The sequence below is a fragment of the Poecilia reticulata genome, linkage group LG23 (genome assembly GCF_000633615.1).
Source record: "Poecilia reticulata strain Guanapo linkage group LG23, Guppy_female_1.0+MT, whole genome shotgun sequence".
Classification (NCBI taxonomy): Eukaryota; Metazoa; Chordata; class Actinopteri; order Cyprinodontiformes; family Poeciliidae; genus Poecilia; species Poecilia reticulata.
In genome coordinates, this window is record NC_024353.1 from 7,657,625 (window position 1) to 7,685,374 (window position 27,750).

The 27,750-nt window shown below is 40.2% G+C and overlaps 3 protein-coding genes across 4 annotated transcripts in view; 2 read left to right on the top strand and 1 right to left on the bottom strand.

Moving 5' to 3' along the window:
* gcc1 (GRIP and coiled-coil domain containing 1) overlaps positions 1–5,899 on the top strand; it is an 8,432-nt gene extending 2,533 nt beyond the window's left edge. The window contains exons 3-5 of the mRNA XM_008400883.2: positions 1,187–1,825; positions 3,331–4,171; positions 5,341–5,899. Coding sequence (XP_008399105.1) covers positions 1,187–1,825; positions 3,331–4,171; positions 5,341–5,759 — 1,899 coding nt within the window. The 3' untranslated portion in view covers positions 5,760–5,899. The remainder of the gene's footprint in view (positions 1–1,186; positions 1,826–3,330; positions 4,172–5,340) is intronic.
* Positions 5,900–6,787: 888 nt separating this feature from the next.
* dennd6b (DENN/MADD domain containing 6B) lies at positions 6,788–12,654 on the bottom strand. The gene is given in 21 exon segments (XM_008400885.2): positions 6,788–8,006; positions 8,081–8,155; positions 8,238–8,340; positions 8,724–8,833; positions 8,898–8,951; positions 9,024–9,113; positions 9,187–9,251; positions 9,326–9,391; positions 9,471–9,565; positions 10,264–10,359; positions 10,443–10,565; positions 10,667–10,722; positions 10,794–10,856; positions 10,932–11,011; positions 11,420–11,525; positions 11,606–11,686; positions 11,762–11,865; positions 11,949–11,991; positions 12,095–12,133; positions 12,422–12,571; positions 12,574–12,654. Coding segments are annotated over 21 exon segments (1,803 nt in total). The 3' UTR covers positions 6,788–7,883.
* An 863-nt stretch (positions 12,655–13,517) lies between these two features.
* Positions 13,518–27,397, top strand: gnsa (glucosamine (N-acetyl)-6-sulfatase a). 2 transcript variants are annotated; one of them, XM_008400886.2, is made up of 14 exons: positions 13,518–13,834; positions 15,158–15,217; positions 15,803–16,009; positions 17,888–17,953; positions 19,455–19,553; positions 19,638–19,805; positions 21,923–22,005; positions 22,086–22,204; positions 22,279–22,382; positions 23,061–23,162; positions 24,086–24,199; positions 24,280–24,390; positions 24,522–24,682; positions 26,712–27,397. In XM_008400886.2, the coding sequence occupies exons 1-14, from the start codon at positions 13,673–13,675 to the stop codon at positions 26,776–26,778; spliced, it is 1,623 nt and encodes a 540-aa protein (XP_008399108.1). In that variant the 5' UTR covers positions 13,518–13,672; the 3' UTR covers positions 26,779–27,397. The 2 variants fall into 2 exon arrangements, with proteins under 2 accessions (XP_008399108.1, XP_008399109.1); XM_008400887.2 differs by having other exon boundaries at positions 24,089–24,199.
* The last annotated feature ends 353 nt before the right edge of the window (positions 27,398–27,750 follow it).

Consider the following 27,750-nt stretch of genomic DNA (forward strand, 5'->3'; position numbering starts at 1 on the left):
CGCCCGCTTCACGGCAGATGCTGCCCCAATCCGCCTGTCGATCTTCCGCTCCCGTCTTCCCTCATTCAAGAACGATATGGATGATTGTGTCTATCATCAATATATGTCACTGGATTGGACAGCGGCTAATTGTGGCTATCGCTGGATGAGCAGGAATTTATCACAAAAATATTCATAGGGCCATAATTCATTATCCAATTTTGATAAAACATGAGAAACTTTATGATGTGTTAATGAGCAAACTGTATACTCCCTTTATATATAAATAGTTTGGTTTCTGTCAAGATGCAAGAAAGAACAAAACTAATGTCTCTTTTATATTAGACAATAATTTAATATTACATTATTTCTGCTGTTTGATCAAATTTAACAAACTCTCACTTCTATACTACATGAAATATGTTATATTTGATGCCTGTTGTGAATATTGCATCATTCTACACAATTTCTCCAGTTTTTGTCGTTTGTTATTTTTATAGGAATGACTGAAATGCGAGTGGGCTGCACAGTGGCGCAGTTGGTAGAGCTGTTGCCTTGCAGCAAGAAGGTTCTGGGTTCGATTCCCGGCCCCGGTCTTTCTACATGGAGTTTGCATGTTCTCCCTGTGCATGCGTGGATTTTCTCCGGGTACTCCGGTTTCCTCCCACAGTCCAAAAAAAAGACTGTCAGGTTAATTGGCGTCTCCAAATTGTCCCTATGTGTGTGAGTGTGTGTGTGCATGGTTGTGTGTCTCTGTGTTGCCCTGTGACAGACTGGTGACCTGTCCAGGGTGAMCCCGCCTCTCGCCCGGTACGATAGCTGGAGACGGGCACCAGCAACCCTCCTGACCCCATTAAGGGACAAGGGTGTAAGAAAATGGATGGATGGACTGAAATACGCCACAAACAAGGGAAAAATACAAAATGAAATGTAACATCAGAATGAAATGGTACAAGAATAATGTCTAAATAATACGAGTATAAAGTCATAACATATCAAAAACAAAGTCACAGTATCATGAGACCTGTTGCCACGGCAACCGAATGACAGTAGCTGTTTCCGACTCAGCGAGACGGCGAGCGATGATGCGAGGGCCGCGCTCGCATCATCACGCAGCAGCATGAGAGGGAGCAGGAACAGGGGGACCACGTCCAGCATATCGACCTGATGTTCAGTCCAGTAATATGTGCCGATTGTTTTTCTGCAGCCTGATGCCGACAGCAGCAGCGTGGAGGCGGAGCAACATCAAGCTCCGCCCCCCTCCAATGTGGAGGCCGAGCGCCGCGTCGCCCAGCTGAAGAGCCAGCTGAGCACGCTCACCGCCTCGCTGTCCACCGTCTCGCAGGAGAAATCCCGCATGGAGGCGAGCTTCCAGGCCGACAAGCGCCAACTGAAACAGGAAGTGCAGGAGTTGCAGGAGCGTCTGGCCGCCGTGACGGCGGCGCAGGAGGCGGAGCTTCACGCCCTGCAGCAGCAGGTGGCAGAGGGCCGCGCTCGCATCATCACGCAGCAGCATGAGAGGGAGCAGGAACAGGGGGACCACGTCCAGCAGCTCAGGGAGCTGCAGAGGCTCCTGCAGCAGGAGCGGGACCTGCGGCAGGATGCCGAGCTGCGCCTGCATGACGCCAGCGCCGCCCTGCTGGCCTCGTCGCAGGCCGTGGACCGGGGGGCGGAGTCAGAGGCGCAGCTGAACCTGGCGAGGGAAGAGAGGGACGAGCTGCGGAGGAGGCTGCAGGCGGCGGAGGAGGAGCAGAGGAAACCGGACCCCAGAGTGGAGGAGCTGCAGCAGGAAGTGCAGCAGCTGAAGAACTCCTTCCAGCAGCAGATCCACAACGAGACCAAGAAGGTGAGATCAGAACGGGCGCAGAGTCTGGAGTTTATTTAGATACAGCTGGAACCAGGGCTGGGCGATACGGACCTAAAGGTTTATCACGATATATTAGAATTATTGTGATAACGATGAAAGCGATGATCAGAACTATTTACCTGCTTCTTTTGTAGGTAATTATATGGCACAGCAAATACTGCTGCTGATAAACATGTTCATAATATGCTGCTTTAGGACACCAGTCACATGAGATTAATGTCACTAAACTGCACACAGTCACTGAATTTAGTCACATTTTCAAATTAATTGATATTTACTGATAATAGAAACAGTAGAACTAACAATACAGACACTTTCTGGAGTTTTAAACATCATTAATTCTTACAGCAACAAGTGTATCATAATAAATGATAAACGATGCAATAAATGCCCAGGCATACCTGGATCGTATTCCTTGTGCTCTGTTACTGATTAATTCAAAAAATGTTTCACTTCTTCACAAAAATTTTGTACCACAAAATGACAAGGAGAAAGGCACTAGTTTTAACTCTTTTATTAAAATAAACAGAAATAATCTCATTTATGTTTGGTAGAGATTGATGCTTTGAGTATTTATACTTAACCTCTGCAGTTTTGTTGTTCCTTAAGAGACTTTTAAACATTTTTTAATCTTTTTGCAGCAGAAAGTGGTAATATTAAGAGAATAAAAGTCATATTACTAGAACAAAGTTGCAATACGGTCGAAATGACATGAAAATCAAAATCAGATTTGCTTTTAGTGTCATTGTGCACAAAAACAGCAACTCTCAAAAACAGCAACTCTCAAAGGTAAGTCAAATAATTGAATAAAATAAGAAGTATATGTCAATAAATATATAAATCTAGAAGAAATGCACAGATACAACTGGAATGTTAAGGAAAATAAATGAAATGAAAATAAAGTTGTAATAATTTTATGAGAACTCTAAAAAAAAAAAATAAAGAATTAGAAAAGTTGCTGTTTCTGGTGAAACAGCCGTGAGAAAATATCAGGAAGAACTGAAGAAAAGGCAGGAGAAAGTTAAAGGCAGACAGTAAAAGTAGCTGAAAGAGCTTTCTTCAGCTGAGCGGGGTTGCTAGGTAACGGTGGAACTCCGATGGGGTTGCTAGGTAACAAGGCTGCACCTCCTGATTTGTGACGCCACATTCAGGAGGTTTTGAACCGGCTCATTTTCCAGGCACCAATAAATATGAACTTGTTGCCAAAAGGCAGCTGTTTTTTTTTGTTTTGTTTTGTTTTTTAAGCAATTGGTTGTTTTCAGAAGCAGTTGAGAATCAAATAAAACTAGAAAAACTGGCAAAACGTAAATTTTGCATAATAATGCATCTCCTCTAAGCAGGTTTTCGCCCCCTAAACTCCACCATCACCTCTTTGGTCTTGGTGACAAAGCCACAGATTTATCCACCAGTTTTCTGGATTTGTTTCATTGTTAGCACTGCAGAGCTGCAGGCGTGTCTCATGCTTTTAGTTTTTGGTTTCGCAGGTCTGCGAGGCAGAGGAGCGAGCGCGAGAGCGCGCTCAGGCTGCAGAGCTGCGGGTTGCGGGTTTGGAGCAGCGGGTGTCTGAGCTGTCGGAGCTGCTGGGTTCCTGTGAGAAGGCAAAGCAGCGGGACCAGCAATCAGCTCAGAGGCTGAGGGACCGGATCCTGCAGCTGGACACCGAGAACAAGACGCTGGCCATCGCCGCCTCCAGCAGGTCCAGCACCGACCTCAGCCTGGACGAGTCGCAGCTGGACGTGGCCGTCCTGAAGAACAAACTGCAGACGGTGAAGAAGCTGCTGCTGCTGGCGGCTCAGAGGAACCCGGACCAGAACATCCAGGATGTGGCGGACGCCGAGGACAGAACCGCAGCTCTGCAGCAGCAGGAGCTGCAGCAGCTGCGGGACGAGTTTGAGCGGTACAAGCTGCGCGCCCAGGTGGTTCTGAAGAACAAGACTGCTAAAGATGGCTGCCAGGCCAAGGAGCTGGAGGAAGTCCGGGATCAGCTGGCGGAGCTGCGGGAAAAGTACATCACCCTGCGGATCCAGAGCGACGAGGCGGAGGCGCGGCACCGCCAGCAGCTGGAGGAGCGGCAGCAGCAGGCGGCGGCGCTGCAGCTCTCCCACAGACAGGAGCTGGAACGAGCCGAGGCGCAGCACCGCGACGAGCTGCAGCGGCTGGAGGCGGAGCTGCACAAGCACCGGGAGAGAACGATGGCACTGCTGGACGAGAAGGACCAGGAGCTGGAGAGGCTGCGCGCCGCCGTGCTCACCTGCAGCCGCAACTCCAACGACCCCGCTGCCGACTGTCTGCAGGAAGCTGCCGCCGGCGCCTCCGACTGTGAAGGTTTTATTCTTATTATTATTATTGTTGTTTAATCAACAATATCTCATGGAGGTATAAGAAGCAGTAAAATATAGGCAGGTAAAAAAATAAATAAACATGGACAAACATAAACGGACAAACACGTAGCAGTAGCTGCTGCTCCATTACAAATATGCACCAATCTTTATCTGCAGCTGCGTTTCCATTGACCATATAATTACAAAATCTGACACTTTGGAAATGAATTCGCTAAAATAACCTCTTATATTTTTCTGGAAGTACATTTTGTGTTTTAATTCAAATGTATGCTGTGCAAATATTTAGACAAACATACTTGGTAAGATTTTGTGTTTTTGCAGCGTATGCAGCAGGTTGTTTAAACTTTTTGACATGTGGGCTTAAATTGCCAAGTCAGAATTACTTTTTTACTACTTTTTAAAACAATTTAAAATCACATTTTACCTGCTCGACAATAAACTAAGTTAGACATTTTGTAGGAATGGTTGTGTAAATCAGTATATCCTCCCAAATTTAAATATGGATTTGCCTTATTAAAAAGGCTTTCAAATTGCACGTTTTTGTGGAAAGAAATCCTAAACAAATAGAAAAATGTCTACTATAAAAACCGGATTTGTTACGTTTTGTATGAAATTTTGATGAAAACCACCATGTTTACTGAATTAAAAGCAGTCTGCTTTTGAGTGAAAGTCACTAAATAGATGTGTTCAAAAACTGTGGCCATAAATAGATGGATGCTTTCTATTGCAGCAAACATTTTCATTATGGGGAAATTTTAATTTGTTTGTAATTATTAAAAACAAAAAGTCTCTATCTGCATCAGCCATCTGTGCTGGCAGATAAAGTTGTGTAATATTTAAATTGTAGTTGGAGGGCCACTTAAAATCAGTTCAGGGGACCACTTATGGCCCACGAGCCGCAGTTTGGACACCCCTGGTATACAGATTTCATTTTTATAAAAATGGCTGAAAAGGTAAAACTAAATAATCACAAACTAATGTTTATATTTTGATGGTAATGACTTTTGTGGCCCCCCGTTCAAATATGATATAAGATTTACATACTTATTTATATACTTTATAAGAACCATAGGAATAGGTTTGCATATTTTTAGATTTCCATGACAAATTCTCTGCGATTTATTGTAGCACCGTTGCTGTCCGACTGTGCAGGTGACGCGGTAAGCGAGGCGCTGCGGCAGGCCACGCCCACTGAGTCCACACTGCTGCTGTACGCCGAGCAGCTGGCGCGTAAGGAGGTGGAGACGGGCGGCCTGCGGCGGCAGAAACATCGCCTGGAGGAGGATCTGCACCAGCTGCAGGCCCGGCTGATCGCCAACGCGGAGCGGCACGAGGAGGAGACGGCGGAGCTGCGGGGCCGCCTCGACAAGCTGATACGGGACCAGAACCGAGAGGGAGCCAACTTGGAGTACCTGAAGAACGTCATCTACAAGTTCCTGACGCTGCAGGACAGCAGCGGGCGGCTGCAGACGCTCAACGCCATCCTGACCATCCTGCACTTCAGCCCACAGGAGAAGCAGGACGTCACAAAGCTGCAGGGGCCAGTCTGGTGGGGCCCCGTGCGCAGGTGAACACCTGGAGAGACGCATGAGTAATTCCACACATACGACCATGACTGGCTCACTGTGACAACTATTAAAGCTCTAATCCAGCAGATTGTCTTTATATTTTGACTTAATTGGAAAATAAACTATTTTTTGTGTGTGATTGAGTCTGTTTTCTGGGATTCATTCTTAGAACAAGCTTCTTTTTTAGATTTATTTAACTTACAGAATTTAATGTATGTAAAATTAAGTCTTAAATTCATTACAGAGTTTTCACTGACAGATAATCTGCGGGAAAAGAAAAAAAGTTAGCTCCTTTGCTCCCAGTTCTAAGTAGAAACAACCAATCAGAGCCAGGAGGCGGGTCTTAGTGCTGCCAATCATTCCCTATCAGTCTTTGTTATGCTGCAGCTGGCACATCTTGTTGTGAATGCTAAAGCTAGTTAGCAGAGGTTGATTCTCCGCCATTAGTACATTTATCAGCGAGTACGTGACAGCGCTAAGACCCTCCTCTTTGCTCTGATTGGTTGTTTTTGGCCAGGCACATTTATTAAAACGGCAGTTAACCGAGGAGGTGGAGGAGATCGAGCTGTTCATATTATCTGCATCATAAATGTCACAGCATAACAGTTTTAACATCAAAAAACATTTATGTAATATAGCTTTAATCGTAGGTTTGGTCGTCGTATGACTTTTAATCGCGGGACTTTTTGTCAAACGTTTGAGTCGTACGCAGATTATCTTTGTTGCGTTCTGTGGCTAGCGCTAATTAGCTGCTAATACGTTAGCTAGCTAGCTACCTAGCGTTTTGTGTCCGCCATGGATAAAATGTAAATTTGGCCTCACTACTGACAAATTTAGTTACGTGAACTCAATGCAAAAGGCTTGGAACTACTACGTAAATTTCGTTTGTACATTTCTTTCGTCATTAACAGAACTTTATTTCAGAAAATAACATCCTGACCAACATCCTGATGTACAAGGAAACTTAATCCAGACTAAACTGAATACAGAACCTGATCAGTTTCAGTGTTAAGTTCAAAACAAACCCAGGCTCAGATGATTCAAGTTTTATTTTTTAGAGCACAAATACATGAAGAGAGAGCAGCGTGTTAGTGTTTTAAATTTCTCTATAATACTAGAAAAATAATGCCATGTGTTTCAACTGTCTGCTGTTCTGAGTTGGACTTTTCTTTTAGATAAATTAATATCTAAAAACTCGACAGATAAATTAATATCTTCGCATAAATTAATAACTGAAATATCTACAGCCAGAATTATCTACATTGAGTTTCTATCAAGATGTCTCAGCTTTAAGCAGTGGGAATAAAGTCATAAAAAAATTAAAGTCATTATGAGAATATAGTTACAAGAATAAAGTCTTGTGACTATATTCACAACTCTACTAGCAGTAATGCCACAAGAATAAAGTCTTACAAGACTTTATTCTTCATAGTAGAAGAGTAAAGCCGTATTAGTCAAAAAATAATAAAGTTGAATGAGAATAAAGTAATATTACGAGAAATTATCCAAAAATAAAGTTGCACAACACTAAAGTCGTATGAAGTTGTATGATAATAAATCGTACAGAAATAAAGTCGTAATATTAAGAAAATAAAGTCATACGAGAAAAAAAGTCATGAAAATAAGTTATACAAGAACAAAGTAACATTACGAGAAGTTATACAAGACTAATGTCATGTAAAGTTGTATGAAAGTATAGTCATAACATGAGAATAAATCGTACAAGAAAAAGTCATTTATAAAGTCAAACAATAAGTTATACAAGAAAAGAGTTGTAGGAAACTAAAGTCGCTATTTTACGAGAATAAAGTCAGCAGGAAAATAGTCTTAATATGAGGATAATTTGCACTAGAATAAAATGAAACTAGAAAATAGTCGTACTATTGTCAGAATAAGTCACGTGGGAATAAAGTCTTAATATATTAAGAGTATATTAAGATAAAATACATGGAGAGAGCAGCATGTTGGTGTTTTTAATTTCTCAAACTAGAAAAATAACAACTGTGTGCTTCGACCATCTGCTGTTGGGTTTTCTGTTGAGATAAATGAAAATCTTCTGTGTCGTCATGAAGTCTTCAGACTCGTCTGCTTTCTGCATTGTTTGGGCTTATATCAGGTGTGATGGTGTCAGCGTGTGTTCAGAACGGGCTGCAGGTCTTCAGGCAGCGAGCCGACTATAGAGTTTATGAAAGCGTCCAGTTTGTCTAAAACTCCATCTTTGACCTGCAGCTGCTGCCGGCGAGCTTTGATCTGGAAGAAACAGGCAGTTACGAACCCATTCTGATTAATTTCCAGAACCTTCTTCTCATTTTAAATCTCATTACCAGCTTTTCTCTGAGCTTCAGGATCAGGTCCACGATCTCCACCTCTGACTTGTCTTTGATCCAGCCCAGAAGGTCCTGCACAAAACCCAGCGTCACCGTTAAAAGGTGGAAACTCGTTTGAAATATTCAAACGCCGGAGGTGAGGAAAGACACTCACTGCGTCGCAGATCGTCTCCAGATGGAGGCTCTCCAGCTTCTGCGTCATCTCTCTGTGGCGCTGGCGGTACCAGCCGTCAAAGTTCGGGGACCTGAAGAACTTCCTGAGCGGAAGAAAACGATATTTAATTTAAATTAGGCGTATCTGGTGTGAAAACAGCAAAAGAACGCCATATTGATAGTCAAACACGGTCGTGGCAGGATGATGTCTGAAACAGCAAAAACTTCCCATCTCTGCATTTTTATCTATTTTAACATCAATGCTGCTATTTTAACATCAATGCTGCTAACCCCTTTTCATAACAAATGAAAGGGGAGCAATGCGTGGAATCCCATGAGCAGGTCATGGGATTTGACCTGCTCTGAGGTCAAATCCCATGATGCTTTGCATTAGTTTTAAGAACATTCTTAATTAGAGGATATTTACAACAATAAGTTTTGGATGCACCACAGCAGTCGACAACCTGCTGCTACATGTGCGACTCACCTGTACAGACCCATCCAGTCCCCTCTGAGCATGGAGGTGAGCTGAGGGCCGGTGTGGTCCAGAGTGGAAATGAACTCGTCCTGACTGAAGGGACGAACCTGTGGAGGAGTCTGAGCACAAACACCAAGTGGTTGTTTTATGGCCGCTAGAGATCTGCTGTGATGACAGCCGTACCTTCCAGGGTGTGACCGATCTCTGCAGAGGCATCAGGCTCGCCATGTACCGCTCCTGTCAGACAAGACGGAGGGTTTACTGACACTTTCACCTGCAGAATCACCTGCTTCTGCACCGATTCCTCACCAGAGGAATGATGAAGCTCTGTGTCAGTTCAAGCAGGTGTCGCCTCAAGATGGCGCTCTGAGCCTCTGACGGCCTTTTCCTCTGGATTCCCTGCAACAAAACAAGAGGATTCCCTGTAAGCTGCTGGTTCTTAAATCATCAGACAACATGGACCTGTGCTCACCTTCAAAAGCCTCTTGATAAGGATCTTGTCTTTGTGAAGAAACGTTTTGTAGGCTGTGTAAATCCCTGCACACAAACATTCAAACACCAGCAAGCTGCAGGCGTGAACTAAAGCAAAAAGACGAGTCAGGCTAAGTTACCTGGTTTGGTGTCAAGAGTTTTTAGTTTGGACAACTTCTTCACCTTCACCTGCTTCGGAAGATCACCTAGAAAAACGCAGACACCCAAATCTAATAAGGTTTGATCTGCAAAGAGACAAACCGATACAATGAGAGCGAAGTCTACCGGCCATCTTGATCTCTCCCAGTCGAACGATGTGAGGCCAGTTCTGAAAAGTCTTGATGAAGAACGGGTTGGTGACCCCCAGAACCACATTTGGACTGAAGCAGAGAGAGAAACGAGAGGTACGTGGAACAATCGCACTGGCAGCTGAAGCGATTAATCGGATTAATTGTGATTAATTGATTATTGAAATGATGGTAATTGATTAATCTTTAACCTGTGTATACGGACTCTAACAAAGACCATTTAATGAAAGACCAACATGTTTAGAGAAGAAATTAAGCTAAAAACATAAACATGTTGCTTTTAAGATTTAAGAAAATAAAAATAAAAACTTTTTTTTTTAAATGTACTCTACCCAGAACTCCTCTAGTGGAAGTTCTAGCTTTCATCAGGCTTAAATAAATAATAAATAAATCTCCTATTAAGCATATTTTTCTTCCAAATTATTAATAAAAATAGTTATGTAAAGTCAAGCAGATTGTTCTGATATTTTCACATGTAGGTGCAGATTGACCTCCCTGCCACAAGAGGGCCTCAAAACGTCATGTTCAGCCTCATCTTTATAAAATAAACTATAATTATTTATAAAATTTACTAATAAACTTTATTTAAAAAGTAAAAATAAATAGTTTATAAATAATAAAACAATAAAAATTTTAAACTTGCGTGAATTTTGAACGTTTCAAATTAAAAATTTGATTTAAAATATTTAAAATGTTAAACATTTAAAATTAAGCGTTTGTTGTTTTGTAAAGTGTGATCGGTCGTGGCGTTTTGGGGGCCACAGACTCACGGCGCCTGCGTCCGGGTCGTGTACTCTCTGAACTCGCTGTCATGGATGGTGAAATACGGCCGAAAGTCACAGCAGAACTTCAGAGGGCTTATGGAGCTGAGAGGGACGGAAACGTTCACGTTACCATGACAACACCAACACTCCCTGCTGATTGGCCGGCAGGCTCTTTTAGTAGCTACCTGACCAGGGCCAGTATTGTTTCTGAGCAGACGGTCGGAGACGGCGCCATGACGACCAGCGGCTCGCCGAGCAGCATCAGCTCCCACAGCATCTGCAGGTGGATCAGAACCGACTGGAAACACCTGAGGAGGATGGAGAAAGGGGGCGAGGGGGGGTGAGAGACGGCTACCGCTGGGACCAATCAGTGGTCCAGTTCATAACAACGGCAGGGGGCAGCACTAACTTAAAGAGGTCCAGTTCGTGGATGGTTGGAAGGAGAGTTGGAGCTGGCAGTGGGCTCTAGAAGGACAAGCTGTTACTATGACAACAGAAGCTGAGGGACAGGAAGGAGGAGGGAGAACGGATCTGACCTCGTTAGTTATCTGTCTGACGGGACTTCCTCCCGGTTTGTCTGTTTTTGAAGGAATTCTAACCTGAAACAGAGAAAAACAACAGAAAAGGTGATTTTCCCCACGTCTCTCCGTTTACCTGTGTTTACCTCTGCTGACCTGTAAGACAATGCCCACGATGGGCAGGTTGAGCGTCTGTCCAGGTGAGGGGTTGGGCCACTGGTCAATCTCATTGCAAACTTCAAGATGAACAGAGTTTGGATGAGTCAAACTGGCTTGTTTTAATGATACAGGCACAGAGGAGTCAATATACAACCCTGTATTAGAAGAAAAGGCGTAAATTTATATATATGCTAAACTAAACACTTTTGAGATTCGTCTCAGACATTTTCTAGAAAAAGTTAAGAAATGTATTACCTTGAAAAGTAAAAAAAATTGCTATAAAAAAAATCAAAAATTTTAAAAATAATCTCACAAATTTCCTAAAAGAAAAAAAAAGACATTTCTGAGGTTAAAGTTGTAAATTTGCTAGAAAAAAACTAAAATGTTGAGATTAATCTCTAGGGGAAAAAACTTGGAAATTTCTGAGTTCCAAAAGTAAAAATTTTCGCCTTTTGAATTTCAGAAACTCAGACAAGCATCATCACCTGCTTCCAGGAACGGTTCCAGCTTCTCGAAGAACTCTGGTGCGATGATCTGCAGCACCGAATGAAACAGGTGTGTGTAGGGCAACCTGGACACCAAGACTAGCGACTGAAAGGTAACGTCATGATAAAAACCATCAGGTGACCTCATCCAACTAAACGTCAAGTAATGGAGAACAGGTGAGTTACCTTCTGAAAATAGCCTCTCTTCACAGACACATCCTTCACCTGACGGAAGTAGACGTAGCCGAAAAAATGTGCCGTTTCCCTCTGAGGAGACATCACACCTGTTTTACCTGCTCTCTGTGGGACACACCTGAATCCAGATGTCTCAGGTAAGCTCACCTGCAGCGTGGCCGGGGCGTCTCTGTTGTAGACGTCGTCTCTGAAACTTTGACGCCCAACTGATTGGCGTAACCTGAAGGTGAACTGAGTGTCCCCAAGGCATCCTGAGGAAAATCAGATTTACATCGTTTGACCTTTGAACTTCACCTCCTCAGAACAACGAAATGTAATAAATGTTTTTTTTTACCTGAGTAGGAGTCAGGAAAGGACAGGTAACAGATGCTGGTTTTCTGACAATAAACCAAAACAGCACCATAAGTCAGATGAAATGATTTAATTGCATATCAGATTTATTTGGATAAAAAAATACAATTAATGATAATAATAAATCACCTCTTTCTCTGTGAGTTTGACATCCTGCGGATAAACTAGCTGCAAGCGGAAAGAATGAATGAATACCAGACTCCATTTAAAATTCTATTAATTTAACTAGTCTTCATTTCTACAAAAGTATTTATGAGAAAAATGTGACTAAGTAATTTCAAAAACAAATAGATATTTCAGTTACTAAACACGCCGAATTAAGAATTAGACATTAGGCTTTTTTTCATGTTTAAATATTTTTATCTTACAAAGTAGTTATTTCTACTAGACTGCTTAGATTTACAGTGGTACCTTATTCAAACGAAAATTGGTGTTAGCGATGCTAAGCTAGCGCACCTCAATGGCTTGTCCGAGCTCCAGATCGAAGGTAACTACACACACGCACTCCAGCCAGGAGAAGAAGCGGGTCCAGCCGGATCGGCTGTCTGCCGCAGCCTCTTCCCGTCGGGGAGAACCGAACCCGTCCAACGGATCCATCGCGGCAGGTGTTGTGCGAAATTCGGCTCCCCTGAAATAAGCAGTCGGGGTGGGGGGGCGCACAACAGCTGGAGAGGCGGATCCAAACTCATCGATTCTGAGCAAAAATAACAATAACAATACAGGTGCGCCTGAAATATTAGCATATGGTTAAAAAGTTTAATATTTGTGAAACATACATTAAACAGATTCAATACAAGTAGGGTGAAATATTTTATTTCTTATCATTTTGATGCTTATGTATCACTACATAATGGTGATAAACTATTATCACTATTAGCTATTAGCTGTGATTTATTCTTTTTGTAGACTTCTTCATGAATTTTTGATAGAGATGTTGCATGGTTGGACAATTATTCCCTCTGGTTTTGGATGCTGGGCATCTAGAAGGAGTTTCCTTGTACTTTATTCTTTCAGACAGTTGTTATGCGTAATTGTGGCAACATAACAGTTTATTTGCATCCCAAAAACTCAAATAGTACTTGAAGTACAACACCAAATCACAGATGAGTTGAAATGAACGCTACATTAATGCTTTCTAACCATATGGCCACAGAGACATTCAGAGAGAAACAGCAAAAGCTATAGAGATGGATTAGCAGTAGTTGCTGAAGGTGTGATGTAGGACATGTTACTATATTTTTTCCTCACTCCATGGATTGCTAATTTGATCGGTTAGTATTTGAGTAGATAGTTTACCAAATACATTTTTATTCTTACTTGAGTAATTTCTTGGATGGCTGCTTTTTACTTTTACTTGAGTAAAAATATGTGTGTACAATATTGGATACTCTAACCATCTGTAGTATCACTACACCCCTCGCAGCTAATGTTAAAAGCCTTAAAACAATAATTAAGACTTTCGTTTTTGCGTTTTCCACAACTTGCCACACACAATATGGCGTCGAAACTGACGAACGCGGCAGTCAGCTGATTGAAACTTCCGTATCTGAGCGGTAGCACGTGACCCATATACTGGAAACCGTTGTCTGTCAGTGTAGCGCCGAGCAGTTAGTTTTATTCTCTGAACACCATCTTTTCCTTATTTTTAAACCGCGACTTTGACTCTACGAACTGCTAGCTTCGGTATTTTCCACCTGGATTCAGAAAATGGAGTTTAATCGCTACTGTTTGAGGAGCTTTTTGAGTTGTTTGCTAATCTGCGTCACTCTTTGGAGCGAGCAAAGCTACGGGTTGTTTGGACAAACCAACCGGAGACCAAACATCGTTTTAATCCTCACTGACGACCTGGACATCGCTATGGGCGGCTTGGTCGGTACATGTTATCACTACTAATAGTTAACAGCTTCATATTTGAGTTAATTGTGGTAAAAATGTTAATTACGTCTGAATATAATTGTTAGTTCAGTCTAAAGCTGACGGCTCACATTCCTGGCTGAAGCCATCATTTAGGAATCTTAATAGAGTCAGCAGGATCTTCACTAAAGCTTTATCCCATCATTTTAGGTCAAATTACGGGTTTGGGGAGGACAATGATGTGAAGGAAAACGTTTTAAAGTTTATCTGTGTGGCATATTTCAGCAACAAGGCAAAGTGGTTTAAAACAGTAATCAATTATGAAGCAAGCAACTAACATTACGTTTTGACCAATTCGATCATTAAGAATAATGATTATCAAATAAAAATAAAATATGTTTTTTCAGTTCCAGTCAATGAGAGGCAGCTTTAATAAAATGAGTTTTTAGCCTGAATTTAAAGAACGCAGTGCTTCGGATGTTTAGTGGAAGTTTGTTCCAGATTAATGGAGGATAATAACTGAATGTTTGGTTCTGGTTCTGGGGACACAAAACGGAACGAGAAGACTAAAACAGCAACAGCAAATCTTTTATGTATTTTGGTGCTGAGCTATTGACAGATTTATAAACTTACAGAAGTATTTTAACGTCTATTTTTGGCGCTCAAGATAAACACATGTATTAGTTTCTTTAGATCTTTCTGGAATATTAGTTTTTTAATTTTGAAAATGTTCTTCAGGTGATGGAAGACTGATTTTGTAACTGTCTTTATGCATCTGAAGGCTTAGACCCATATTTCAGGCCTGATTTCTAGTTTCTAGCTGTAATAACTGAACCTGCGTTCCGACTCTAGATCATTCCTCTTTAGGTCCGAAGACCTAAAACTTCAGTTTTGTTTCTATTCAGCTGAGTAGAAAGCAGTGAAAGAATTATTCATTGCTTGAGTGAGTTCAGAATCACCTGGTGGCATCATAACGTAGAGCTGTGTGTCATCTGCGTAGTTATGGTAACAAATATTATTTTTTGCTATAACCTGAGCTAGTGTAGATATCAAATAGGAGGAGTCTCAGGATTGAACCTTGGGGGACCCCACATATGAAAAGTTACCTATTGACACAAAGAAGTCACTTTTCTTTAGGTAAGATTAAAACCAGTTAAGAACTGGACTGGACTGTCAAGTTGTCTCAGTTTAAGGTTGCAACATGAAGCAGAAATTTGTACTTTAGAGTTGAAACCTTAAGGTTTAGCCTCTGCTTTATGTCTTTAAAGGGATTTTTACGAAGTTCTTAGTTTCTTTCTACAAGTTGTGGTGTAACAAAACCACTTTGTTGTCTTTTAGAAGCCGTTGACCAAGACTAAGAAACTAATTGGTGATGCTGGGATAACCTTCACAAACGCCGTAAGTATCACCACCTCAGGCGTCTTATAATGAGGAAGAGTAAAGCTGCAACCACAAAATCAGAGCTGTGCTTTAATGTGAACGTCTGCAGATCTTTTACTTTCAGATCTGTGATAATTAAGTACATAAATGTTATTTGGATCTAATGGCAGCACGATATACTGATGATGTTACCTAAAATTATAAGGATCACAGAGGAAAGAAGATTATATTGTTATAAGATTTTATCTAAGATTATCTATCATTATTTTAAAACAGGACAAGGCTCGCTAATACTGATTCTGTTTTTTTTTAATTTGAATTATTTTGTCAAAACCTTGAACAGAGATTAGATATTTTATAGAAGTTTACAGAATACTTTACATGTCAAACAGAAACAAAAGAGAAACGAAGCAAATTTGTGCTCAAAGTGCAAAATTGTTTTCCCAGTTGAGTTGAGAATATGGCGTTAAATTGATGCCAGAAAGTTTGTTCAAAATAAAAAAGATAAACTAAACCGTTGTTTAGGTGGCAGCTCTGCACTTCCATACTAATGATATATGTAACATTTTAGCTTATTTTGTCCATTTTGCTTGTGTTTCTCAGTTTGTCGCCAGTCCTCTCTGCTGCCCGAGTCGAGCCAGCATCCTGACGGGGAAATACCCCCATAACCACCATGTCATCAACAACACGCTGGAGGGGAACTGCAGCAGCTCGGCCTGGCAGAAGAGCCAGGAGCCGCAGACTTTCCCCGCTTTGCTGAAGAGCTTCGGAGGATACCAAACCTTCTTCGCAGGGAAATACCTCAACCAGGTCAGAAACATGAGCCTCCACTTCTGCTATAACCAGGGGTGAAAGTCGGCGGGTACGGTCGGGTACTGCGTACCCCTAGAAGATTTAGCGGGGGTGCCAGTACCCTCAAGAGAGGAGCGGCTGTCTGCTGTAAAGAATCAATGGGTTCACTGTGCAGCCGTGAGTTCACCCACTAATCAGTTGTGACTGATTAGTTTTTCAAGAACAAACTAAAACACGACCTAATCAGTTAAGAAATAGCTTTTTTTCCCATTTCGTATTGTTTCTGAACTGTTTGTGCTTTGTTAGAGCAGCGGTGCAACATGTCGATCGCTTAAGGTTTGGAGTCGATCTCAGCATTAAGTGACAAACTGAACGTCGCCAGGACACTGAGAGCAGCACGTCCTCTGGCTCCTTATCAAAACATTCGTAACTTTATTAATGAACAACAACAAATCAAAAAACGTGTTCAAATTAATGACCCAACAACAATAATAATCTCAGTGATTATTGTTTCAACAAGGTGTTGTGCAATTCTGTGCGTTTCGGTTCCTTTATTCCTTTATCAAAATAACGAGCAGAGCAGGAGTTTAAAATTAACTAATCAACCACCGCTGTGTTCATGGAGGCTTATTAATGATTGCAAAATAAATATCAAGCCTGCAAACCTAATATCGTAACGGACTGAATGCTATGTTTTTAACATAGTCTCTGGTCGGCTTGTGGAGTGCAGGAGGTTGCCATAGCAACGGTTGTGCTTAAATGACAGAGACGGAGAGTAAAAAGGTGAGACTGGTTTAGAGTTGATCACCTGTTCTGGTTGTTTTACCTTTTTTTACTTTTGCATTGGCTCATCACAGCCGCTGTAGTTTCTGAACGTTCAATAAACGACAAACTTGGACTAACTATCTTTGTGACTATACGTCATTTACAACAAACATCAAACACGGTAAATGTGTTTCATTAAGTATTTAACAAACAAATGGCTTCTACCGTGATAATTATGTGAAATTAAATTGTCTAATATAAAAAAATAGTTTGGTGCTGTCGAGCTCAGAGTCTGAGAGGCTTTTCCTCTATCAAACTATCTATTTTGCTTCTTAGTGAAAATATTGATGTTGATGAGATTTTCTCCAAAATGATAACCTTTTTCAATCTTTATAGCTCCACTTTTGAAAATGAGTCTCTAACATTCACAAATGACATTGAAATAAAATCCAGTTCAACATCTGGTTTGAGGTGATTCCTCTGGAACCTGTTGGAGGAAAAACATCCCAACTTCAGAAGATGAGCTTTAACCTAACAGAGCTCTGTGGTTCCTCCTGTCAGTATGAGAGTCAGGGTGAGGAGGCGCCATGTTAGGAAGAGAAGTGGAAGCTGCAGGATCTTYARAAMAAACAGGTCAWGATGCTRRGCTACTGATTATCCCTCTGTCTGGACACAGGGTCAATAGAACCAGTTTAAAAGCTAAAATAAATAGTTATATGCCAGACATGGAAAACTGGGGTGCTCTCCATGCCATCATGTTCAGGATTTAGGTCTCATAGCTTCTCAAGGTGTCAACATTGCAGCCATGGGCTGAAGGAAATACAGCTTTATTTTGTAGCAATTCAAGAGCTAGTACCCCCAAGAATTTAAAACTACTTTCACCCCTGGCTATAACCAATGCTTTCACTGGAGAAACAACATCGTGTTTACATGTGCTTATTAAAAATGTAACTTTAAGTAAGATCTGATTATTAAATAACGACAGAAGAATGGTTCATTTCTACTTTTACAACATTTTAATCTGGGGTAATACGCATTTTTCCATCTGCCGTCTTCTTTGCTTCTTTATTAAAATGCTCTCTGTCTTATATTGAGATTATTAAAAATATCTAGGTTGTTTATGACTTCCAGTATGGACATTCTGACGCTGGTGGATTGGAGCATGTTCCTCCAGGCTGGAGCTACTGGGTGGCACTGGTAAGACATTTTAGCTTTTAAAGTTCATGTTAAGTTTAACGATTCAACCCTAACGTCAAACGTGAGTTTGTTTGATCTTTACAGAAATAATTACCACAACAAAGTGGAGAAGATTAATGGATATATGGATTATTATTTAACCTTCACAAGATTGACTGGAAGTTTAAGGTCCATCTTATGAATTACCGCTACCAAATATTTTCCTTATATCTGCAAAAAGGTGTTTTGTTTAGTGGACTATTGTGGCCCATAATGGTCAGCAAATGCCATAATGCAACAATGCATTTATGATAAAATGGATGCTATACTAGCAGATTTATCATAAATTCAAATTTAACTTGAAACAGAATTTTGCTAAAACAGATTTCATGCAAAAATGGAAATTATGCTATAGGATGTTGTGCTAAAGTGTATTTTGTATTTTAACATAAATTCTGTTTTAGCATCACTTCCATTTTAGCATAATACTAAAACTGAATTTCTGTTTTAGCATAATGCTAAGACGAAAGTTATGCTAGCTAGTTTATCATAAATTCAGATTTGCCATAAAACATATCACGCTAAAACAAAATTTACACAAAAATAGAATTTAAGCTAAAACACAAGTTATGCTAGCAAGTTTATCATAACGTGTGTTTTACTATCACATTTTAGCAAGATGCTAAAACAGAATTTATGTTAAAATGTAAGTTAGGCTAAATATGAATTTCTGTTTAGCATAATTCTGAGACCAACTAGTTTTGTTTTAGCATACAACAAAATTATGCTAGCAAGTTTACCATGACTTCTGATTTAGCATAACATCCAGCATAATTTCTGTATTTTGGACCATTAAAATGAACCTTTAAAACTAAACTTGTAAAGATATTTTGGTAACACTTTATTTGAAGGGGGGTGAATAAGACTGACATGACACTGTCATAAACATGACATAACACCTGTCATGAACATGAATAAGCTTTCATGAATATTTATGACTGTTGTCAAAAAGCGTCATTCGGTAAATTATGACACTTTTAATACAAAGTTGACGTTATTCAAAATGTCTTGTTAGGACAACTTGACATTAACCAGGAAATCATTACTGCTTAAACTTTACCTTTAATAACATAAAGTTACCTAAATTTTAAAGTGCAATCAGTAATACTTTTATAACAAATTTATATCAGTAATGATTTCCTGGTTAATGTCAAGTTGTCATAACAAAGACATTTTGAATAATGTCAACTTTGTATTAGAAGTGTCATAATTTACCGAATGACGCTTTTTGACAACAGTCATAAATATTCATGAAGGCTTATTCATGTTCATGACAGGAGTTGTGTCATGTTTATGACAGTCTCATGTCAGTCTTATTCACCCCCCATCAAATAAAGTGTTACCGATATTTTTTGTTGAAAAAACAGTATTTAAGAAAGAATTGCCAGATTGATTTGTGTTTTTATCCCTGAACCAACCAGAGATTCTCAAAGTGAATTAATGGATAACTTTTGTTTTCCAGGAGAAAAACTCTAAATACTACAACTACGCTCTGTCAGTGAATGGGAAGACTCAGAAACATGGAGCGGACTACAGCAGAGATTACCTGACCGATGTGCTGGTGAGACTTCGTTTAAGTGTCAAAGGTGCAATTAGAGACACAAGGGAAATGTTTTGATCAAATTTGTTTTTGTTTCTCTCCCAGGCTAACAGGTCTCTGGACTTCCTCCAGTATAAATCCAGTTACCAGCCGTTCTTCATGATGGTTTCCACGCCGGCGCCACACTCCCCATGGACGGCGGCTCCTCAGTACAAGGACCGCTTCAACAACACCAAGGCTCCCAGAGACCCCAACTTTAACGTCCACGGGAAGGTGGGACACGTTTTTAATATGCAGCAGGAACCAGATGGATTCAAACATTTCTAAAATGTCTCTCACTTTTATTTTGACTATGATGTTAAATCTGGATAAACCTTTCCCTTTTTACTGTCGCATAAAAAATTACAGGCAAAAACCAACAGGTTACCCCAGAGAAACTGAGTTTCCAGGCCAATACAAGCTGAAAAAGTTATAATGTTTCATATCAGTCAATATCAATAACTGTCAGTATCTAATTATTTATCAGTTTTTTGTTTGGTTTCCTGTTTTATCCAAAGTTTTAACTAAACACCATTTTGTTTATTTTTAAGCAGTTATGAGGCAAAGTGGGGAAACTTGAAACTGTTTCTCAGTAGGATGTTGCTAGGTAACCAAAGTTGGGTGGGGTAGGGAACTTGAAACTGCTCATTACCCAGCAGGTTGTTGCTAGGCAACCAAAGAGCGAGTGACTTAGTTCAGTGGTCCCCAACCTTTTTATTACCGCGGACCGGTCAAGACTAGGAAAATTTAGCTGCGTCCCGGTGGGGGGGGGGGTGTTTGAGGTGGTGTTGGTGTTCCCGCTAAATCCTGAATATACCCAATTTGGGTTGTCTTAGAGTTTTTATCGCAACCTGTGGGGTTTTTCTTGTCTGGGAACAAGAATACGACCTGCTGAATGTGACAGGTAGCCAATCAGAAAGCGCGGTGACGTAAGAACAGAGGGGAATCCCAAACCGCTGACATCAACTGAGAGTCCGTGGATATCGAAGACGATATGCGGAAGTGTTTGTTATTAAATTTAAAGGTCATTATTATGTTTATTCAGTTAAAAATGTTAACTATGAAAAAAAACAGTCACCTCCAAATCATAGTGCAGCAAATAGAGCAGCTGCTCCCGTCGTTTTTTATCCACCGCCTTTTCTTTTTGTTACGTCTTTTATCTCTTAAAATGACTCCACAAACTATCACTATTGCTTCTACATCGTCATCCGTGTTTGGTTATTCTAAATTCCCGTTATGTTGGGGGTTTTACTGGATTATCCTCTGGAATCGGGATGTTTGTGACTGGAATCGGTTCGTGTTGCTCCTGCCTTGGACACACAAACTGATCGAACCTGTTGGACTTTTATCAGCTCTGTGGTCACAGAGGTTTGGAGAATCGGCCGACAATTCTTAAATCTTTCCGTCTAAACCAGACTTAAGACTCACAAGCTCTACTCATCTCCTCTCGACCACTGCCCAAACGCTCTGACTCTGGTCGCTATGGTAACGTTTGCATATCCCTTCAAAATAAGATACAGATATGCCACAAAAATGAACATTTTACTTTGGTGAAAATTTTAACTCATGATACTGACTAACGGGAGCCCTGAGCTAGTTTCTCTGCAACGAGACGGTCCCATCTGGGAGTGATGGGAGACGATGACACCCGAAGTGTTGCTTATATCCACAGCCTGCTTGGTCTCTACGTGGCGAAGCAGTTTGAAGCTTCATTGCCTCATTAGCAGCCGGTCGCCACATGTTACACAGAGCGGGGTTGTAATGTGGGACTCACCTACCATTCCGGGATAAATCCATTCTCCTGTCTCTTCTCTGGGCCTTTTCCCCTTTGCAAAGAAACTTTAAGACATCTGATCTGTTTCTTACTCATTTTGCTGCTTGTGGCCTCAGTGTTGGCGGTGTTGGTGTTTTCAAAATAAAAGATCCTCCAGTCTCAAATAATACATAAAACGGAAATATTTCACTATTTCTTGCGCGGCCCGGTACCAATTGGTCCACGGACCGGTACCGGTCCACGGACCGGGGTTTGGGGACCACTGACTTAGTTGATTCCACCAACCTAGCTTAGCCTTTCTTTCTGGATCAGACGTCAGTGAATATGTTCTGAATATTCTATCAGACGTATTGATCAGTATCTATTGATATTGATCATGTTTCTATCACAATATATATTGTTATTGATTTATTGTTCAGCTCTACTGTTATTGAAAACTGATTTCCACCCAATAGTTTGGTAAACCCTCTTTCTCTCATATTTCTTTCTCTACTCAATCCATCTCTATTTTAGGACAGTTAAAACAGCTACATTCATTTAAAAACCTTATTAATCCGACTTCATTTGGTGATTTTAGGACAAACATTGGTTGATCCGTCAGGCTAAAACTCCCATGTCCAACTCCTCCGTCAAGTTCCTCGATGACGCCTTCAGGAAGCGGTTTGTGGTTTTATTTTTTTCTCTAACCTTTATATCTGCTTCTTCTGTTGCTGATCAAACATCTGTTTTTGTTGCTCTAGATGGAGAACTTTACTGTCAGTGGATGATCTGGTGGAGAAAATCGTGAAGAAGTTGGAGGTCAGAGGTGAACTAGAGAACACCTACATCTTCTTTACCTCTGATAATGGCTACCATACAGGTGAGTGAGGATGTTGATCTCTGCCAGTTCTCTTTAGGTGATGTGATGAATTACAGCGTTTTGCTCTGATTCAGGTCAGTTCTCTCTGCCGCTGGACAAACGGCAGCTCTATGAGTTCGACATCAGGGTTCCTCTCATGGTCAGAGGACCAAACATCAAACCCAACCAGACCAGCCAGGTACAAACATTCACACCGTCTCAGTTTTTATACTGTTGCATACGGAATCGACCAAAACGGCCAGCTCTGGTTCACATAAAAACCTTCGTCTCAGTTCGGTTGGCACGATTTGAATTCAAATTCATATGTGAATGCAAAGTGGACCGGAGACCGCTCCAAAAGCAGGAAGTGAACTAAAGCATTCTGGGTATAAACAACCAAAACAAACTCATGAGTCTAGCGCTGATGCAAGAAATGTCTTGTGGTCTTTGGCTAAAGACAAAACAGAAATACTACAACCACTAAAATCTGGTGGCACTCCATTTTTGTTTACATTTGGTGAAGAAGGAGCTTATCTTCTTCAGTGGTTCTTGTGGTGGCGCCCCCACAGGTGAGGAGGGGAACAAGTTTTTCACAAGGTTTGGTTTGTTTGACACAGTGGAGTGTGAAAGCAAAACACATCAGGATTTTATCTCACTTGTCCTTAAGAGTCAACTTCTTCAAATTCGCTGTAACACAAACAGGAGATCATTCCTGACCACAATAACTCTGAAGAATCCCAAATTATTGAGTTATTTACTTTCCCTTTGGGATCAGTAAAGTATTTTTGAATTGAATTACTTTTCATATTATCAGATGTGTTATAGTAAAATTATAACTTTGAAGGTTCAGCCATCTGTTCTGTGTTCATGCTGTCAGATGCCGGTGGCGAACGTCGACCTCGGCCCGACCATCCTGGACATCGCCGGCTACAACGTCAGCAAGACCCAAATGGACGGCATGTCCTTCCTGCCCATTATGGTGAGAGAACATAATCCATTTATTTCACAAGAACAATCATTGATCAATGGTTTAAACGCAGAGTAATCTCAGTTTATGTAATCTTAAAGAGCGGTAAAAACATTTCTCCTCTTTACTTGGTAAATAATATTCCAAATGTCCACGAATCGGAAAAAAGCTTTTATACTGCATCATCGCCATTACGTATTTAAATAACAGTATTTATGAGTCTGACTCATGTTATTTAACTGATAGTATACTATTAGTATTTATATAATTTGTTTTTTGTCCAAATATTGTAAAACTAAATCTGTCATAACTTACATTATTTAAACTATTTGCACATAGAGCTCACTTCATTTAAATCAGATCATCATCAGCATAATAGATAATTTTTGTCTTTCAGTGATTAAAGGTTTTCTGAGTGGATTGACTGCACAGCTGCCAAGATTTGTAAAACATTAATTGTATCTCCATTTTTAATTCCAGATTATCCATAACCCATCATGCTGTGGGCTGTTTTTCTATCTGTTGTTTTGCTTCTTGCACCTGAAATCAACATCTAGATGGTTCAAACGTGGAGACAAAGATCTCAAACATCGACATTGAAACAGCCTAAATACTGAACTTTTCCACATTTATGGATGATTCTTAAAATTTGGCTCAACAACTTTAAATGGTTTCTCCCAATTCTGGCCTAATACTCAGCTTGGTGCAACTTTAACATTTAGCCAGATCTTAGTGGGTATGTGCATACAGTTAGGCTGTATGTCAAGTTTATGTCAAATTATACACAATAATATGTGCTAGTATAGGCTGACATTATTATTATAACACTTAGATGAAATAAGACAGGATAAAATTAATCGAATGGTGCAGAAAACAAACTTTAATGAACAAAAAAGAAACTATGATAAATCAAGACACTTAATTTATTGTTTCAGCAGCAAGGGAAGATGAACAGCAGCAGCTGGAGAACAGACATCCTGGTGGAGTATGAAGGCGAAGGAAGGAACGTTTCGGATCCGGCCTGCCCGCTGTTGGGACCGGGAGTGTCGGTACGAGGAAAACCCAGATCAAAATATCGTTCACCTGTTGAATGAACGTGTAAAGAAATCTTCTTCTTCTTCTTCTGCAGGAGTGCTTCCCAGACTGTGTGTGCGAGGACTCGTACAACAACACTTATGCCTGTGTGCGCACCGTCGCCCCCTCTGCCAACTTGCAGTACTGCGAGTTCGATGACAATGAGGTACATCATCAGTTTCATTTAAAAGACCCAGCTTTCCTCAAGATGTGGATTTTAATTAGCTCAGAACTTCCCTGACTTTAGTGACTGCTAGTGGCTGGATCTGAAGCCTAGCATGATTGTCTGTTCTGCAGGTGTTTGTGGAAGTGTATAACATGACGGCAGACCCCTACCAGCTGAAAAATATCGCAAAAACCATTGAGCAGGAAGTGCTGGAAAAGATGAACCATCGGCTGATGATGCTGCAGTCGTGCTCTGGGCAGACATGTCGAACACCTGGAGTTTATGATCGAAGGTGCATTTTGACTATAAAACATATAATCTATTGACTTTGGTTAAATGAGGAATTGGGCATGTTTTACGTGCTTCATATACACCAGATTTGAGATCATTTTTGAAATCATGCTGTACTATGTGAAATGTTTGCACATTTTTCGCGTCAAAATATAGCATTTGTCTATTTTATTTGTATTTTACTTCATAGTATAGCAGTTGTCACTTTTGCACATTTTTTGCTATGTCATGCTATAGCATGCCATTATTGCACATCTTTTGATCATAATATAGCAAGGGTAATTTTTATGTTTTTTTACGTCAAGTGTAATTTTTCCAAAAAAATTTTGTCATCGTATAAAAAACGTGTCATTTTTGCACGTTTTTCACGTCATAGTATAGCAAGTGTCATATTTATACGTTACTTACTTCATAGCAAGTGTAATTTTTTTGCATTTTTTGTGTCATAGTATAGCATTTGTAATTTTTCACATTTTTCGCATTTTAGTATAGCAAGTGTCATATTTATGTTTTTTACGTCATAGCAAGTGTAATTTTTTTTAGCATTTTTCACGTCAGTGTAGCATTTGTAATTTTTTCACATTTTTTGCATCATAGTATAGTATGATGTTGAAAATGTGCAAAAATGAGTCATAGTGTTGTAGGTCTCGAGACCATTATTTGATGGTCTCGGTCTCGTCTCGGACTCGACCGCATTTGGTCTCGGTCTTGTCTCGGTCTCGGGCGCTGAGGACTCTGCATTTTATTTCAAGACCAGTCAAGACCGCAACTGTGAAAATATCACAAAACGTACAGCATACCTACATATTTAACATCGTTTTCTTCAGTGGATGCAAAACGCACCGATTAAAATCCAAGCAACAACGTGTTTCTGTTACTCCCCCTCCTGCTCCCCACCTTTCACTCGCACGCGGCTCTGAGACATGCGCAGTGGTTTCCTCTGAGCGGCAGAAGACGTCTGTCTAATTGTCAGTAATGGAATAAAGCTGCATAAATCATAAGAAATCTGATGGCGACGGCTAACTCAGCAGCGCTTCGCTTTCACAGACGGTTGGGACAACGTCTAACTTTTTTCGTCACTTAGAAAGGTAAGCTCCGTTGACGTAATGCTAGCAAAGCTAGCTGTACAGAGACACATAAGCATTTGTGATGGAAAAGAAGTTGTCACTCACTGCACTTAATTATTGTGCGGAGGTGTTGACTGACTTGTTTCATATATGGGACAACGCTGTGTCCAAATGTCTGCAATATAGTGATGTGACATTCAGGAACAGTCCGATTCTTCTGAACGGCTCTTTACTTAGAAAATAGGACTGTAATGTCACTGAGAGCTGTTTTTTTTGTTGTTGTAATGCTTTGCTCCCGCTACCTGGCTTCATGTAGCGGAAAAAAGGGTGAAAACAGTCACGGTGAGCGCCTTGTGCTTGGTTACTTCTTTGTTGCTCCTTGGTCAGCGTTTATAGTTGAGCGTTATTTACCGTCGTGTCATTTAGCGCGGGCCGCTGGTCTTGCTCTTGTCTCAGTCTCGATACGCTCTGGTCTTGGTGTTGTCTTGGTCTCGGGTTAGGGGGTCTTGACCACAACACTGGTATATTATGACCTCAAAAATGTGCAAAAATTTCTAATAGTATGATGTCGAAAATATGCAAAAATTAGTCATAGTATAGTATGTAATTGTTTATGTCATAGTATAGCATTTGTCATTTTTTCACATTTTTCACATCCTATTTATAAGTTTTTTACGTCATAATATAGCATTTTTCATTTTTGCGTGTTTTTCGCATCATAGTATAGCATTTGTAATTTTTTCAAATTTTTTGCGTCATTCACACAATGTTCACAACTTATACCACAATCTGGGACCAACATAGGAAATATTAAAGACATTATAGTATGTAAAAAAATTAGGTCAACTTACACATTATTTGCATAGTATATTAGATGTAATATTCTGGTTTTTACAGCCGATAGTCAGTATTAAAAAAAACCCTGTTCATTCAACATTAAAAATTTTATTTTTCTCCTGTCAGGTTTAAGTTCAACCCTCAGCAGCTGTTTTCAAGCCGCAGCTGGAGGCTGAGCAGACTTGGACAGTAAGAGGTGGAAGGCCTTTTCCTGCTGCCACTGCCTTGCTTTGGAGCCGCCATCTTCTCTGGATGGAGACGGATGAAGCCAAATCAGCCGTTAAACTTCATGTTTTTCAGTTGATGCTTGTAAAAGACTGAAAAGGTCTCCGTCAGCACAGATTTGCACGTTTGTTTCTCCCCTATCTGCCCACAGGAAGCAGAAAGTTAAATAGTTAGGCTGCGTTTCAGTGTTTAATCAAGAATTTCACATTTTTTAAACATGTAAAACAGAGGAGACAAGAACATGAAGAAGTGCCAAATGTTGTCCTATTTATGATTTTAATTCAAAGTTGGATCAGGGAAATAATGTAAGGGATTTTTTTTTTTATTTATTAGAATTTTTGAAATATCCTATGTTGTGAAGCATAAATTGCTTTCTGTCTTATTAAACAGGGAAAAATATAAAACCTGCAAATCATATCCAGATTCTCCAGCTGCTACTGATGATGATCTTTACTACAGTTAACATAGAAAATGTTTTTTTCCTTCAAAGGGAAAGTTTAAAAATAAATATGAACTTTTAAATATGCCAGATTTTCATGTATTTTTGTGTTGTGTGTTTGTCCAAATAAAGAATCACTGTTACTTTTTTTGCTTTCATTTCTTTCTTCTATTCTAAATATCATGAAGAAGTTGAGTTTACATTAAACTTTTAGCGATTTAATTAAATGCTGCAGGTTAAATATATAGATTTGTCTCAATATTTGATTAAAAGTCTAAAATCAACCTCCTGCAAAAATGAGTATAGTATGACCTCAAAAATGTTCAAAAATGAGTCATATACTACGACCTCAAAATGTGCCAATATTTGTCATATTATAAGTATGACCTCAAAAATGTGCAAAGAATTGTCAGTTATAGTATGATGTCGAAAATATGCAAACATTTGTCATAGTAGTATATAGCATGACCTTAAGATGTGCAGAAATTAGTCATAGTATAG